General features: G+C 30.9%; 1 protein-coding gene across 1 annotated transcript; it reads left to right on the forward strand.

The window, feature by feature from the left end:
* The first annotated feature begins 13,125 nt into the window (after window positions 1-13,125).
* On the forward strand, window positions 13,126-15,280 carry LOC100787006 (protein NETWORKED 4A). Its single transcript, XM_003552858.3, has one exon. The coding sequence runs from the start codon at window positions 13,291-13,293 to the stop codon at window positions 14,926-14,928; it is 1,638 nt and encodes a 545-aa protein (XP_003552906.2). The 5' UTR covers window positions 13,126-13,290; the 3' UTR covers window positions 14,929-15,280.
* The last annotated feature ends 640 nt before the right edge of the window (window positions 15,281-15,920 follow it).

Raw genomic sequence — 15,920 nt, forward strand, 5'->3', positions numbered from 1 at the left:
TATTACAACCTCATAGTTTTAGTGTGTTAACAGAGATTACGTGTTATTAATAAATTAATATTTGAAACTCATAGTCATACACTAATGTTTGTGTTAATTTTCTGTTCTTACTAATCTTAATTAGAATGTCAGCAACACGGACTTTAATAATGTAGTAAATATAATCAAATACTAGTAAAAAAAGTACATTAAAAACAAATAAAAAATAGTTATAAAGAACATTTATATTGGATGATAAAGTATTTCAATATTTTATACTACTATATTTTTTCCTACTGGTACAACTTTTTTGGTCATAACAACTTTTTTCTACTGGTACATCTTGCTCTCTTGCAAATTTGCAAGAAATTTGCTACTGATTAGTCTTAATAATATTTAGACTTACATTGGTACTTGTAAAATCTTATGAAAAATTACCCATACTTAAAGTCAAACTCATTTAATGAATAATAATCATACTCCTTATCAATAATTTTCATAGATACCCACTAATTACCATATCAAAGTGTAATAATTTTCTTTCAATTTGGTAGTTGAGACTTGAGAGTAGAGGCTAGGAAAAGAAATGTGGACTATTTATTTATTTCACTGAGAATCAAACTCCATATTACTCTTTCAGCCTATTCCAACTCATCACCACTAAATTAAAGCAATTATAAGGCAACTTAAGTTCAGCCTATTGCAACTCTTTTAGCCACTAATGCAATTATAGGGTAACTTAAATAAATCTTATTTAATTGACCATAGTTTTTAAAGACATGGATGGAAAAAGGGGTGTGGGCCCCCAAGAGCCCACAAAGAGGTGGCTGCTTGTGGTTGAAATGAAATTAATAATAATAGTGGGCTACCTTGTTGGCTCATGCTTCTCTCAAATGACTCAACATAGTGGCCGCCGCCGGCTTATGCACTCTTAAATTTCAAAGGCAAAGGGAAAATTGGCTTCCTTGGACGTCACGTAATAGGTGCATTAACCCAATCAAGATTCACCTCTTATTTGCTTTCAAGGTAATGATAATTCGAAATTTGTTTATTTGTTATATTTTTTCATGTTGTCCCATTAAAATGATGTCGTTTAGAAAGTTGTGTTTTCAAAACGACGTCGTTTTAAATCAAATCTACGTCGTTTTGGAGAGATAAGATCATAATAACACGAAAAAGGATAACAAAAAAATCAAGTCTAATAATTCTATTTGAGTCAAGATAAAATTATGTTAGGTTAAAAAGAAAATAACTAAAACTCAAATTTAAAACACGTTAATAAAAAATATTCATTATTAATTTCTATTAAGTAAAATGTTACATATTTTGACATAAAAACCTAACATATATACAGTAATTTTTTCATTTAGAATAAAAAATATTCTCACAAAAATTACTTTAAGTTTCACCATCATCATTGGTTGGCCTAAGTCAAGCCACTATAAATAATAAACCTATTTCTTTAAATATTTAATCAATTACATATTGATATTGAAATTCAAATTTCAAATTTCAAATTAATAGTTAAATGCTCATACTAATTCATCCGGAATGATTGAAATTCACATATTTCATCAAATTTAAGTAACTTTTGTTTAATAAAAGAGTGTGGGAAAAATAAAGTGATAAAACATGTTAGTAGCATTTTCCTTCCTTTTACAAAATCTGCCGCCAATTATCTTTAACATAACAAATATGGAACAAATATCTTAAGTGAGGGTTTGCTTCCTTAGAGGTGACCTTTCACTATCTTATCTTATGTATATCAATTATCTAATAATGTTCATATACTTTTGTGTTAAGTGGCATTGCAAGTACAAAACGACAAAAAAATGATTTTTTTATTATGACTGTCATTTCCTTTGGGGGATTTTTGTTCAACTATATTTTTACGTAAATTGAAATTAATACAAGATTAAATTAATTAATATTTTAAAAAATAATTATATTTTTAAAGAATTTATTTTTCATATTAAGTACTTTTTTTTTTGCATATTTAAAAAATCTCATATCAGGTCACAACTTCAATAATTTAGACAGATAATATATCTCCTTAATGACCAGGTCTAGGCCAATCATTTGAGATAGAAAGTACCATATTCTAGATATAAGTATACAACGTACACACAAAAATTACAAAAACGATACAAGCATATTGCTGCTGAGTGTTGAAGATTCTTTTTTTTCTGCTTTAGCAATAAAAAGAAGAAAAATTATATTAACTAATTAAAATAAATAATTAAATTAGTCCTTGAAAAATATGTTATCAACCATTAATTTATTCCTTAAATATTGAAAGTTATATTTAAATTAAACTACTTAATTTACTCTTCTTCATTCCTATTAATCTTTAGATTAAGAGTTTTAAAAACTAATTTAATAAAAAAATATTTATATACCAATTTAAAAAATTAAATATATATTCAGAAATGATGAGTATAACTTTCTTTAAGAGGTGAGCATAATGTTAACTAGTCAGATATTAATACATTTTATAGGATAAGAGGACATAAGTATCAGCCAATAGAAAATTTTGTTTGAGTGTAGTAGAGCTAATATTTTTAATAAAGTATAGTAAATCTAGTATAGACAACAAATTTTTTACTTTTAGTATTTAATGTGTTTGTAAATTCATAATTTGAAATTAGAGATTATTGGTTAAGATATAATAATGTTACCTGTCTATTATAATCGTATTTAATCTCAAATTCAAATAAGATTGTCTTACATGTAATTTATAAAAAATATATATATATTCTCATAGCAGTTGATCTACATTCCAATGATTTAAAATTAATGCATTGACTAAACTAGTTTTAGTATTCATTCTTTAAAAAAAGTTATAAAAATCCCGAAATTATTGGGTTAACGATGTTCAAAGTGCATGCATGAAATGTTTGATTTGGTGACCAAAACAGATACGATCATACGAAGCAGAAAAAGCTCAAATGTGACAAGCCATGTTGGACATTTTAGTGTAATTGATCTCTTTATTATGTTAAAATAAGAGTGCACGCTTATTTTAATGTAATAATGAGATGTTCGGTTTAGGTAAATTTTGGAAGTTACATGGAAGTTACTAAAACTTCCATCAACGGCAGTTTTTAAAAAGAAATAACTTCCATCAACCGCCAAAAACCACCTGTTCTTTGATCATAAATAATCATTCTGGTTCAGAAAGCATAACGGGTGACAAAACATACAAGACCAAAACAAAACTCTTGAATTATAATCTTCTGATTTTATCCGATTGAACAATTTTGGTTGAACCCCGAAATTTGATTCAATCTGAAAGTGTTATACACGACTTCAAATTTATCCAGTATTATCTCGATTTTCAAATTAACCAACAAAAGATTGAATCAAATCTTTCGAGATGACAAACGATAGTTCGAAGATGACAAGCAAGTTTGCGAAGTTGGACAAGTTTGAAGGGCAAGATTTCAGAAGATGGCAGAAGAAGATGCACTTTCTATTGACAACATTGAATGTGGTGTATGTGCTGAGTACACCGATGTCGGTGTTTATGGAAGACGAAACTTTGGATCAAACAAGGAAGCGTTTGAAATGGGAGAACGACGATTACATTTTTCGTGGACACATTCTGAACGGTATGTCTGACTCTCTCTTTGATATTTATCAAAATGTTGAGTCTGCTAAAGAATTATGTGACTCTCTTGAATCCAAGTATATGGCAGAAGATGCCTCAAGTAACAAATTCTTAGTTAGTAATTTCTTTAATTACAAAATGATTGATTCGAGGCCTGTTATGGAACAATATAATGAACTGCTGCGGATTTTGGGTCAGTTTACTCAACATGATTTGAAAATGGATGAATCCATTGCAGTTTCATCTATAATTGATAAACTGCCTTCTTCTTGGAAAGACTTCAAGCATACCTTGAAACATAAGAAGGAAGAGTTGACTCTGGTTCAACTTGGTAGTCATTTCATGATTGAGGAGTCGCTGAGGGCTCAGGAAATTGACAAAGTCAATGATAAAAACGTAGCAGGTTCCTCTTCTGTTAATATGGTAGAGGAAAGTCGAACAGTTAAGCAAAATTACAATGCTAAAGGTAACAAACGAAAATTTCAAGGAAATAAGAACAAAGGTCCAAACAAACAGACAAAATTGTCATGTTGGAAGTGTGGGAAACCTGGTCATTTAAAGAGGGATTGCCGGGTGTTCAAAGGAAAGAACAAGGCTGGTCCAAGTGAGTCTAATGATCCTGAAAAGCAACAAGGTCAGATTGTAGTGAATAATTTTAATTCGAATACGAATTCAAATTATGTATCACTAATATCTGATGCATTCTATGTGCAGGATGATGACGTTGCTTGGTGGTTTGATTCGGGAGCAACAAGCCATGTGTGCAAAGATTGTCGTTGGTTCAAGGAATTTAGACCAATCGATGATGGCTCTATTGTGAAGATGGGCAATGTTGCAACTGAACCAATCCTAGGATTAGGTTGTGTGAATTTAGTTTTTACTTCCGGAAAAAGTTTGTATTTGGATAATGTCTTATTTGTACCTGGTATTCGTAAGAACTTATTGTCTGGTATGGTTTTAAATAATTGTGGTTTCAAGCAAGTACTTGAAAGTGACAAGTACATCTTGTCAAGACATGGTTCGTTTGTTGGATTTGGTTATCGTTGTAATGGAATGTTTAAATTAAACATTGATGTTCCTTTTGTTCATGAATCTGTTTGTATGGCCTCGTGTAGTTCTATAACTAATATGACAAAATCAGAAATTTGGCATGCTAGATTAGGACATATTCATTACAAAAGATTAAAAGATATGTCAAAAACAAGTATGATTCCTCCTTTTGATATGAACATTGAAAAATGAAAAACTTGCATGTTGACCAAGATCACTAGGAAACCTTTTAAGGATGTTAAAAGTGAGACTAAAGTCTCAGACCTTATTTATAGTGATTTGTGTGATTTGCATGTTACTCCATCATTAGGTCATAAAAAATATCTTGTTACTTTTATTAATGATGCATCAAGGTATTGTTATGTATATTTATTAAATACAAAAGATGAAGCTCTTGATAAATTTAAAATTTATAAGAAAGAGGTAGAACTTCATCAAAATGGGCTAATCAAAACTCTTCCTACGGATAGGGGAGGTGAGTATTATGATTCGGTTTATTTTCAATCTATTGGAATAATACATCAAACTACAGCTCCCTATACACCACAATAGAATGGTGTAGCCGAAAGGAAGAATATAACCTTGAAAGAAATGGTGAATTCCATGTTATCCTATTCGGGTTTAAGTGAAGGATTTTGGGGTGAGGCTATGTTGACAGTCTGTTACTTGTTGAACCGAATTCCTAACAAAAGGAATAAGGTTACCCCATATGAACTTTGGAACAAAAAGACACCAAATTTGAGTTATCTCAAAATTTGGGGATGTAGGGCTGTGAGAACTCAGCATAATTTGGCCGATCATTTAACCAAAGGGTTAAGTAGAGATCTCGTGAAAAGGTCGGCTGTGGGATTAGGATTAAAGTCCATCTGAAATCTCTTATGTTAAGATACCCAATTCCCATCTAATATGACATTAGGTGCTGAATTCAATGTGGAAAGCTTAACATGTAGAGATTGAAACACATCATCGAAAGTATCCCAAAAGGTATGTGTTTGGTTCTGTAAGTTAAGGAGGTTGAAGTATAACTTCTCAATGGTTCTTTTGAAAAATTGCATTTGCAGGTGCAAGAAAGAAAATGACTACCTATATAAGCATGAAGTTTAGCCGCTTCAAGAAGCTGAGACTTGGCTTTGATATGCTTATGAAGGATAGGGACATAGGCTAGTAAACTAGTGTCGAGCAAGAGTAATGTTATAAACTATTGTGCAACTTATCTTCATGTATTCATTATGAATAGAAAGGGTTCAATCCTTAGTGACACCCTGATATTCGAATATTTGAAACGTGTAATTTGCTAAGATGAAATTCAATCGTCACGATATTTCATCTATGCAGTAGTTTGTTGTATGTTATGACTTTGGTGATTTGATCGGTAATTACACTAACATGGGGGAGGTTTGTTGGACATTTTAGTGTAATTGATCTCTTTATTATGTTAAAATAAGAGTGCACACTTATTTTAATGTAATAACGAGATGTTCGGTTTAGGCAAATTTTGGAAGTTACATGAAAGTTACTAAAACTTCCATCAACGGCAATTTTTAAAAAGAAATAACTTCCATCAACCGCCAAAAACCACCTGTTCTTTGATAATAAATAATCATTCTGGTTCAGAAAGCATAACGGGTGACAAAACATACAAGACCAAAACAAAACTCTTGAATTATAATCTTCTGATTTTATCCGATTGAACAATTTTGGTTGAACCCCGAAATTTAATTCAATCTGAAAGTGTTATACACGACTTCAAATTTATCCAGTATTATCTCGATTTTCAAATTAACAACAAGCCACTACCTTATACGTACATACATTATTATACAACACAGCCTCTTCCACTATCTTCAATTCAATTTTTTTTATTAAACACTAAAACAAATTTTCATTCTATTTCAAGTACTAGACCATCGTTATGTCGGTGAGTTAATGATTTTTTTCAATTAGAATTCTCAAAGATTAAGTTACTGTATTATTTTTTAAAATAAAGTAGAGATTATTTCTGAAAGAATTTAATATTCTCATAATCCTAACGTGGAAATTAAGGGAAGTTATAAAGAAAAAAAATGTATTTATAAATCATTTCTGCACAAATTTTTATATAATAAAGAGAAAAATAAGAAGAGAAATATAAATTACAAGACTATTAATGTGATGGAGATAAAAAAGGAATTTTTTTTATAAAAAGTACTTTAATAATTTATTATACAAATAATATAATAACTCAAGAATTCGTATCTTGTAATCTTGTTTAGTTTCCCGAATAGGAAGCCTGGTTATTATTTAAAATTACCAACACAGTCCGCATTTTCATAAATCCAACAATTTAATTTATTTCTCCTTTTCTATAATTACTTAAAATAAAATGAATTTTTTTTTAAGGGATGAGATTTTTTGCAGTGCTGACCACCCAAATGCACAACTTTTCATTAACAAATGCTGACACACTATTTACAGTCTATTTCAAATAATTCTTTAATTCCTAGCATTTGTGCAGCTTGCAGTTGCACATGAAAGAGAGAAAGTGCCATTGCCTCATTGGCAGTTGTTGTTTGTCTCTTACTTCACTCATTCGACCCATTCTTGACTACAAGATAAAGTGAGCAAAAAGCTTATTCAGTATAACCATTTTGAAGTGGTGGCTACATGCTGTTGTTAACCACCATTCAATTTCTCAACTTGTTCATTAACCATGCCAACAACTTCAATTTTTGTTTTTCCTGTTTATACACTGCTTTAGATATCTTATGACTTTTCTCTAATGAATAATGAACCTAATTAATGTAATTACTTTATCACTTTTTTTTTTTCTAAACCTTACACTAGAGGCCTATATATAAGATAATTTCCTTACGTTTTTTATTCTTCATGTAAAGGTCAACAAGACTTGAGCCATTATATTCTCAAGTGGCCGAGAAGGAGACTTGACCTAAAAAGTGAATTCCAAATATATTTTAAAATATTCTATGAAATTTTGGTTCTGAAATATAAGGATTTCTGAACTGTTATTGAGAAACTTTCTCTCCTTTTCTTTTAGTGTGATTAAACTCATTTAACTATTTACCCAAAAGTTAACTATACCAAAACTTAGATTTCTCCAGTATCATATAGCAACTCTAAGATATTTTATTCTTTTTTAAGGGTAATAAGAGAAAATAAGCAATGATCTTATTGGGTGCAAGTAAATTAAGCAAGGTACGTTCTAAGCAAGTAGAAACAAAATCATATCCAGCGCTGGACATGTGACATAATTACAATTTCAATTACATTTTTCTGTGTTTTCCTATGCTTGGGAAAATAGGTAACTAGTACATTATTTTTAAATAGCCTTTAATGGATTCATAGGCCACCTTCGGCTGTAGCAATCCAAGTGTTGTACTAGGTACCTAATCTGAAGGAACACCCAATTAGATGTGTTGGAGAGTCACTGAAATGCTGACATAAAAGTGAGGAGCATATTGATGGACTAGCTATCATGTAATGGCACAAAATCAGTCACACACTTACACTCACATGATGAGAGTTTTTCACTTGAAATTGTGGTGCTAATGGGCGGCTACCATAGTAAAACTTTAATAAATACTCTTACCACATTTCCTATTGTTGTGAGGTCACCCAGGCATGGCAGGTCCCTTAATTATTAAGTTAAGTTCAAATTTTATGGTTGGTATTTATTCTAAGCCTAGCTTTAAATAAACTTGTTGCTGTCATAATTAATTTAGTTTTACAAGTGAAAGGATTGATTTCAGCTCTTTTTACAAATGAAGTGAAGAAGACATCAAACCATCTGATTTGAATATTAGTTTTGGTAGTAGCTAGATAGAGCCAACGGATTATATGGTTCGAAGGTTTTACAAATCAAAAAGGCTATTTGAGACTTTGAATGATGTGAGGGAGACAAGGAGACAAAGGAGATAGGTAAGGTAACAGAGACTTTGAAAGATGTGATGAGTGATCAAACCAAATGCAATTCAAGGGAATATTAAATTTTCGTAAGTACCTAAGGGGCCAAACGTAGGAAGGTTCTACGAAGGTAACAGCAAACTTTTTCAAGTCATGTTAATGCAAGGGTAGCTGTGTTCTTCATCAATTCAAATAATTCAAAAATTGGAGAACATGCAAAATTTCATTGTTCCTTCTCTTTGAAGTGACCCTTTCTCCTTGTGGTCTCGCTGGTTTGGACTATTCAAGGCTCAGGAAGTTGTACACAAGACGATATTTGTCAAACCCAAATCATTATTTAATACTATTTATTTATGGTGTAGCTTTTTTCTATAGTATATTTTGGATATTATAAACGAAAAGTCAACAGACTAAAGCATTGAAGCACTCTTCATTCCACGTATAAATTACTACTAAGAGAAGTTACAATTGAGATTCCTCATTGAAATGAGACTCTTCTCCTAATGTAAATCTGTCATTCAACTAGCTATTTTGGAACTTTAAACTCTCAACAAAATTCAGAAAAGGTTTAATTTAATTAATTAATTCATATCTATTAAGCATATGAATTGGTTAACCGATATAATACCCCCTACTCACAAGCAAAGAATAGTTTCATGAATAACTATATTAAATCATTTATATGTAACATGTACCAAGATATTTTTTCTATGATAAAATAGCTTTAACGAGAAAAGCATGGTATTATGGATGATGCAATTTCTTTTTTTTAGCCCAAAATATCTTTATCTACAGACTAATTTCTTGAAGTGTTGAGATTCATTTAAAGATTTGACATTCTATAACAAGTATCATTCTATATATATGGATTCAAGCATTAAACTCTTAATCACATATTATACAGGTTTTATTATTTATCAGCTATACCACACCATGCATATTGATTGAATGATGCAGGGATAGCATGAAATAAAAAATCCTGTGAGCCATCCATGAACAAACTTTATGTGTAATAAGGGTTAAATTGAGTCTAACAAAAAAGGTTAGTCTCTCTTAACGTGATGAATAAAAATTTGAATTCATGTTAAAAGAGGTATTTACATTTAATACCATGTTGTGCTTTGAACAAAATTGCTAAAGATACACGTGAGAAAAAGAAGGGGAAAAAAACGACTAAATGTTGAAAAGTGCACTGTGGCTTATGTGTAGTAGGAAACTTCAGCACAACATGTGGCTCCCCAAGTCACCAAAACTTAATGAATACAGCCACCACGTTCTCAGAAAAAAGATGAATGGGTTGGCAACAAGTGCATAAAACAAGCAAAATAATCCTTTGGAGACATTTGATAAAAATCAAAACCCATTACACTAGCTTCCAAGAAACCTCCCAATACTTTTGCATTCTTCCATTTCTGACAAAAGACCCTTGATTCCAATTTTCAATTTTTTCTATTGAGACCAGCTAAGTGCACATACCAGTCAAATTTCAAGAAGAATTGGTCTAATGGCTCTAGATTCTAGAATATATAATATACAACTTACCATAATTTTTAATTAAAAAAACCATTTATTAATTCTTTAACCGATTGTAAAGCTTTTTTTCTTCTCCATTATATTGAACAAAAATAGGAAGATATATGGATACCAATTAATGAATGGTACAGGATAAAAGTAATCATGAGCACGTCTGGGGCCAAGCCTAAGTATATATATATATATATATATTTTGAATAAAGCCTGAGTATTTTTTTAGGCACGGGATTATTGGAAGCTAATGTATTGTAAAGAACAAAATGTAATTATTAGTATGTGAATAAATGGCTGATATTGAAAATAAGGACATTGCAAGTACAACGTGAGTAGCGTAGCGTACAAAGAAAAGTGGCAATGAGGATAAGTGTCTACGAACAACAATGTCTTTGATGGATGGAGTGCATTTTTTAAAATTTAAGTAAATTTTCAAAAATATAAATCACACAAAAAATATTTAAAATAATATATGAATTTATAAGAATCGTACACATAATTAACTTAGGTAGATTTTAAAATGATATTAATAAAAATTAAAATTATGAAGAAAAAATAAAATAAAATATAAAGATTTTGGACATAAATTTTAAAAATTGAAGATGACATAATAATGTCATTATTTAAAAGAGGATAGAATAAATGATTAAATGACACATTCTGATTTTATATATAAAACATAAATCAGATTTGGATAAGGCAAAATAATTTTAATGTGAATAATCAAATATAAAATTTTTAAAATATTAATATAGTGTAAATAATTGATATTTTTAAAAAAATATGTTTTCTAAAAACGTTAAATATCTTGATGATAAAATTGGTTGAAATTTTAAAAAAAATAATGTAAAAATTGAAAATAACTAATGATATATTTTTTAAAATTTAAGAAATACTATTAAATAAAAATTTACACATCTTAAGGAAAATAATAAATTTATTTTTTATCTCATCCTTGAAAGTAATATTTATATTTTATTACATAGATGTCAATATATACATTGTCATTGACTTTTTCTTTATAATAGTATATGAATTGGAAAAATGATCATTACAATGCATGTGAACTATCAATAGATATTATTGAATACTAGTACAAAAAAGATACTCCGTGTCTAAACTTGAAAGTTACGTATATATGTAATTGGGTGTAATTTGTTTTGAAATATGTAATTGTTGTTGGAAGTTAAAATAAAATATTACAGTGGTTTATACTAATCGAGGGTAAAAAAACTCCGAAGAAAGATGACATCAAATGAAATTATTTCCTTTATAATAATTATAGATTTAATTTTTAATTTAGAATTGTCATTTTCATTTAAGTGGTCAAATCATTTAAAATTAACGTCGAATAAGAAACAGATGGGCCTTAAGTTTCGAGGTTCGTTGTCTTGTACGCGGATGTCCACTGGTTTTGGTTTCCATGTCTATGTTCAATGTGCCCAATTCGGGGGAATTGTTTTTCTCACCTTCAGTTTTACTCTTCCCATCACCCAGCTGTTTCAAAAAAAGTAGGAAATGACCTCACTATCCTTTAGCCATATCCCTACACCCCCTGTCCCCTTCTCTCACTTTTTTATTTCTTTCTCTAATTACGTTTCCACCGCACCTCACCTTTAAATTATATTTATTTTAATCTATTTTAACTTAATGTTGTCAACTTTAGTTGGCCGGAAATGAACATTTTTTAAAAATAAAGGACTACTTTGGGACATTTAAAAAAAATAAAGGACCTGGTTGAAGCATTCGAAAATATAGGGACATAATTGAGTTTTTTAAAAATAATTAAGGACCAAATTAACAACTAAGTCTTTTTTTTATTATTATTTTCCTTCTTTAAGCATTGAGCGCCATCTAAAAATGTATAAATTGTAAATGTATTATATGTATACAAAACATTCTTAATAGCAAAATTTAGACATGAAAGCGGGAGGGTGTAAATGCAAATGGGATAAGGGAAAATTGAGTGATAATAGTTAAATGATGATAGGGCTGATCGACCATTTGAGTCCTTTTTACAAATTATTTTTAAAAATAGGTATGAGTTTGCTTTAATAGTAGATAAGGTTGACTTGTAAGTTTATTGACACATTATCACTTTTTTAATAAAATAAACTAAATAATTATGTGGCACAATTTTGACAAGTCAAACTTGCGGTTTGACCTTATCCACGATATAAATAAACCCATGCATTATTAGTTTCGGAAGAGATCTATTTAAAAGAAAATAATTTATATATAAAAAGTGACCCAAATGAATCAATAAGTTGATTCTATAGATATGAAGCTTGCCTATAATTTTTTAAATAAGTGTTAGTATATGGTTGAGTGAGTAAACCAGGACACTTTTAGAAATTATTTATCAAAATAGATTTTTAGAAACATATCATTAAAGTGGGATTTTTTTTACCATTGATTGGGACAACACATAATTCAAAATAGTATTAGTATTTTTTTCATAACACATTAATATTTTTGTATTTCTTTTAAATATTGAATTGGAAGTCTAGATGACGTCTCTTAATCACGCTGGTCATAAACTTTCAAGTCGATATTTAAAGGGAAAAAAAAAACAAAATGATGGCATGTCATAAAAAATATTACTTTAACTAATAAGTTAACTCTGTTAATGGCTAAACAATCTCACTTTTATAGTATGTTTGAAAATAATTTCATTTTGATAAATAATTTATAAAAGTGTCCTAGTTTAGTCAATCAATTATGCTATATTATTAGTTTGAAATTTTATTTAAGAAGTAAACCTTTCTCAACAAATATGTATATCTATCAACTATACCATACAATATTTATATTAACTCCTTTATCAAAGTACCAGTGCCTAAATCCACCTGTATATATAACAAACCAAAAGCCTTTTCTTAACAAAATCATATCTTCTATTCTTCCAAACATTTGTAGCTTCCCCATAACAAGTTTAAGGGCACTTCCACATTCTAAACAAGGAAAAGTTAAAACTAGTAAACAAAAAATAACGTTGGTATCATGTCATATAACATCTTGTTGCAATATTCTCCCTCAGAAAACATACTGCCAATAAAAGGATTCACCATTCCCAACTCTGCAATTGCAACAGTTGGGAAAGGTTGTTGAATCTCATTTCTTGCTTCTGTTTTATTTTATTTTATTTTTGTTTCAAATCTCAAAGCAACATAATCTCAATTCTTATGCCATAATCATATATATTTTATTTACTTTTCACCTCAATGCCTTCAAAGAAAATGACAAAACGATCCTTAACCTCAGAGATGGAACGCAACGTGAGGCAAATGCAGAAGTTGATGGAAGAGGATGGAGACTCATTTGCACAAAAAGCTGAGATGTATTACAAGAAGAGGCCAGAGTTGATTTCTCTTGTTGAAGAGTTCTACCGTGCCTACAAATCAATGGCTGAACGTTTTGATCACATCAACACACCGTGTGATCTTCAATCACAGGCTTCAGGTGTTTCAGATTATGGTTCTGAGCCAAACTCTTACGTGCCTTCTCCTTCTCCTAGGAAGATGGGGCGTCGTATATCAACAAATCGCGCCGCGGGGTTTGATGTTTTTCTTGGTTCTGGTGGGAATGTGAATACTTTTGATGCATGTCAAAAGGATGGAGATGGTTCTTCTACATTGACAGAGACTGATGAGGATTATGATGATGCTTCATCCATGAACAGTTTTTCAGGCTTCTTTGGGAATGGAAATGATCATAATAGTATCCACAGAAGGGTGATGGAATTGGATATTGAGATACCACATGAGGGGAAAGAAAAGCATGAGGAGGAACGTGTGAAGAATGATGAATTGAAAATTGAGAACAACGCCGAAGATTTTCGTGTCAAGATTAATGCATATGAACAAGAGCTAAGGATTGTGAATGAGAAGTTGAGGGTATCAGAAGAGGAGATTGGTAAGCTGAAGATTGAGCTTGAAAAATATAGGTCAATGGAATCAAAAAATTTGAAGGGTGGTGTTGGATTATCTTCAATTGTAGAAGGGATCAAGGTGGGAGGGGAAACCTTGGAGTTGAAGAAACTTCGGGAGGAGCTAAGGGTGACTAAAGAAAAACTTGAGTCTTCAGAAATGCAAATTGTTTCGTTGAAATTCGGGGCTACTAAAACATTTGAGACTATTCAGCAATTGCAGGAACAGCTTGACTTGGCTCAGAAGGACATTGCAAGTTGGAAAACAAAGTTCAACTCTCAGAAAAGAGAGAACTCTAAACTCCAAGAAAGGCATGCAAGGATGAAGACTAATGTAGCCGACCGGGATCACGAGGTTAGAGATTTAAAAGCTGCTCTATCTGATGTAGAACGGAAAATCTTCTTTGAGAGAGCAAATATGAAGTCCGAAATGTCCAAGTTGTTGGGGGAACAAACTCATTTGGAGGAGAAGTTCAAGGAATGGGAATGCCAATGCCAATCTTTGGAAGAGGAAATAAGAAAAATCTACTTTGAAAAAATAGAGATGGGAGAGACACTCAAAGGTGAAATTGAGCTGTTAAAGGAAGAGATTGAATCAAAAAAGAAAAACATAGAAGATGTCAATGTAAACCTTGATGTCATGAAGTTAGATAGAGATAATCTCAAAGAAGAAGTTGGTTCACTCAAGGAAGTTATAAACTCAAGAGATGATGAGATTGAAGAGGCACATAAACAAGTGGAGGAACTAACATCAAGAGCTAAGAAACAAGAGGAAGAGATTGAGAGGCAAAGGGTTGAGATCTTAGAAGGAGCTGAAGAGAAACGTGAGGCCATAAGACAACTATGCTTCTCACTTGAGCATTACAGAAATGGGTACAATGTACTTCGCCAAGCTTTCATAGGAAACAAGAGGGTTCCTCTTTTGTGCACCTAATCTATCATTAGCACCGTTGTTGATTCATTTGCATGTGAACTTGTATAATACTACCCTACCTTCCTGTTTTGTAATTTTTTTTTCCTTATCATTGTTATTTATGTGTCTAAGATGTCTTTCATATACTTTGGGGTGTGTAATATATATCACCCAAGGTTATGAGAAGGTATAACTTAGAAGTGGTTTGGGATAATTTGACTTGTTAAATTTCATCCGGTTCAGTTCAGTTAGAAGAGACTGAGAAACTGGTTAGGTTTGTGGACCGTTGATTTGCAGATATTTGTACCCTCGCCATCTTTCTGTTGAATTGGAAGTTGGTTTTGTGTAGCATTAAAAGTGTGAAATTCTGTGATAGTGTGATGCGTTCGGTTTCAATCATTATTATCATTAGACCTATGCTATTCATAGTTTTCTTTTATATAATAACTTTTTTTGTTTTTACAAATAGTGTTCTTTTTATCTCTATTTCGTTACTCATCTTAAAAGACAACATTTTTCTTATCGTCAACTTCAACTTGCTTGCTTACCTTTTAACCTCTTTCAACGCAAGGAAGAAGATAAAGGGAACACGATGTCACATGTCACTGCAAAGAAATGCTTCCTTTCTTATAGACTAGAGTTTATAATGCAAAATGCATATTATCAAATTCTTATATATTTTTTGTTTACACTTAATTGTACATACACGAAATAAAATCCCCCGACTTAACTACTAGTCAGCCGTGATGTCCATAGGGACCCAAATTCATGGAAATCGTGTTTGGTTTTTCACTACAAGTTATCTTATGCCTATCTTCTTGAAGCAAAACAAACAAACTTATGGGATGATTTGGTACCGATGAAGAGGAGAGAAGGGGTGAGAATTGGGTTTAGGGTTTAGAATTGGCAACGATTTCGGATGGTTTTGGGGAGCATGCATGATTTGGTTGTGCATCAGAGAAGGAAATTTTCAAAAAAAGATGCTATATCCCACAATTAAAATTATCCACTCT

The sequence above is a fragment of the Glycine max genome, chromosome 18 (genome assembly GCF_000004515.6).
Source record: "Glycine max cultivar Williams 82 chromosome 18, Glycine_max_v4.0, whole genome shotgun sequence".
Lineage (NCBI taxonomy): Eukaryota > Viridiplantae > Streptophyta > Magnoliopsida > Fabales > Fabaceae > Glycine > Glycine max.